Source organism: Penaeus vannamei, chromosome 9 (assembly GCF_042767895.1).
Source record: "Penaeus vannamei isolate JL-2024 chromosome 9, ASM4276789v1, whole genome shotgun sequence".
In the NCBI taxonomy this organism is placed as follows: domain Eukaryota; kingdom Metazoa; phylum Arthropoda; class Malacostraca; order Decapoda; family Penaeidae; genus Penaeus; species Penaeus vannamei.
This window is the reverse complement of record NC_091557.1, coordinates 28,151,353-28,153,852: the sequence shown is the minus strand read 5'-3', so window position 1 is coordinate 28,153,852 and position 2,500 is coordinate 28,151,353. Positions and strand designations below refer to the sequence as shown.

The following is a 2,500-nucleotide window of genomic DNA, read 5'->3' as shown; positions in this document are numbered from 1 at the left end:
ATACAAACACATACATACGTTCACACACACATACGCTTTGTGTTTGATTATGTATATATATATATATATAAATATATATATATATATATATATATATATATATATATATATATATATATATATATATATAGACACACATCTACACACACACACATACATTCCCATGTATGTGTGTATGTATATATGCATATATATCTATATCTGTATCGATATCTGTGTATCTATATGTATATCTTTCTCGCTCTCTCTCTCTCTCTCTCTCTCTCTCTCTCTCTCTATATATATATATATATATATATATATATATATATATATATATTGCACGGACAAATATATATATACATATATATAAATATATATACATATGTATACACATACAAACACACACACACACGCACGCACACACATATATATGTGTGTGTGTACTTTATATATACTTGTGAGTTTAGTACTAACATAAGATTTCGATTGATATAACCAAAGTAAGTGGAAAAAAACAAAAGTATATATACATAAATATACATACATATATATATATTCATATTTATGTGTATATGTATATAAACTTATATGTATATGTACATTATATATATACATACATACTTATATATATATATATATATATATATATATATATATATATATATATATATATATATATATAATGATTAAGACGTCATTATTTTTTACAGGGAAGTATGAAAACCCCTGGTTAGACTGAAGGTTAATGTTATACATAATTGTCTGTCTATATATGTACATGTATCTATGTATACATGTATGTATATATAATTTTTTATTTGGATGAAATCTATTTTAAGGAAAATTAACTTTGTATTGGAAATAAATCTATATAATCTTTTTTTTGACGAAAAGGTAAAAGTTGTTATTATTTTGACAGCAAAGAAGAAAATGAATCGCAAGAAAAGCGCGTCTGCCAAGTGCAAAGACCGCAACGATAAGTGCTCGAAGGCAGGTGGCAAGTGTCAACAGAGCTGCAGTCAAGACGAGTCGGTTCTGAAAGGAAAATGCCAAGGAGAAAAATGCATGTGTTGCGTGAAAGTCAAAGGTGAGTTCGGTTTGGAAGTGTTGAGAATGCGTACGTTTGGCTTAATTCACACGGGATACTTCAATCGGTTTCCATTACACAGCAGGATGGCGCGCATTGTGTGCCCGGCAACAAGCGACTTTTTTGGGTGGGTGGGTGAAAGGAACAGCTTGTGCTAAACGGAACGGCTTGTACATGCTGAATATTCTTGTCCCGTCTTTTAGATAATCCAACCAAGAAAACTAAAAATAGGAGCTGCTCAGATACCCCGCCAAGCTGCAAAAGCAAGAAAGGAAGATGCTTGTCGAAGACTCGGTGCAAGGAAGATATAGGGAGAGAAGGGTGTGACGGAAACTGCGTGTGCTGCACCGACGGTGGGTATCTTCTCATTTACGCAGATAGAACTGAGAGCCCTCAACCACACATCGTATCTATGTATATACATATACACAGACGCACACATACATTTATGTGTGTGTGTGAGTGTGTTTATGGGTATATGATTGCGATATATATATATATATATGTATATATATATATATATATATATTGATAGATACTCATCTATTTATGTACACACAAACACACACACACACACAACCGCGCACACACACATATATATAGATGGATATATGTATATATATACCTATATATACTTATATATAGGTATATATATACATATGTATATACTTATATATGAATTTATATATATATATACATATATATACTTATATTTGAATTTATATATATACATACATGTATATACTTATATATGAATTTATATATATACATACATGTATATACTTATATATGAATTTATATATATATATATATATATATATATACATATATATGTACATATAAATGTGCATATATAAAAATATGTATATATATACATATAAATGTGCATATATATAAATATGTATATATATATGTACATATAAATATGCATATATATAAATATGTATATATATATATATATTCATGTATGTATACATATATACATATATGTATATATGTATGTATATGTATTTATATATATAAATACGTATATATATGTATATATATTCATGTATACATATATATAAATACATACATACACATGTGTACATATATATATATATATATATATATATATATATATATATATATATATCCACACACACGCATACATACACACATACATACGTTCACACACACATACGCTTTGTGTGTGATTATGTATATATATATATATATATATATATATATATATATATATATATATACATATACAGACACACATCTACACACACATAAATTCCCATGTATTTGTGTATGTATATATGCATATATATCTATATCTGTATCGATGTCTGTGTATCTATTTGTATATCTTTCTCTCTCTCTCTCTCTCTCTCTCTCTTTATATATATATATATATATATATATATATATATATATATATATATA

General features: G+C 26.6%; 1 protein-coding gene across 2 annotated transcripts in view; it reads left to right on the top strand.

The window, feature by feature from the left end:
* Positions 1 to 2,500, top strand: part of LOC113824654 (uncharacterized) — a 37,762-nt gene that overhangs the window by 7,476 nt on the left and 27,786 nt on the right. For both annotated transcript variants that reach the window (XM_070125496.1, XM_070125495.1), the window contains exons 4-5: positions 902 to 1,069; positions 1,273 to 1,422. In XM_070125496.1, the coding sequence (XP_069981597.1) occupies positions 902 to 1,069; positions 1,273 to 1,422 (318 nt within the window). The remainder of the gene's footprint in view (positions 1 to 901; positions 1,070 to 1,272; positions 1,423 to 2,500) is intronic.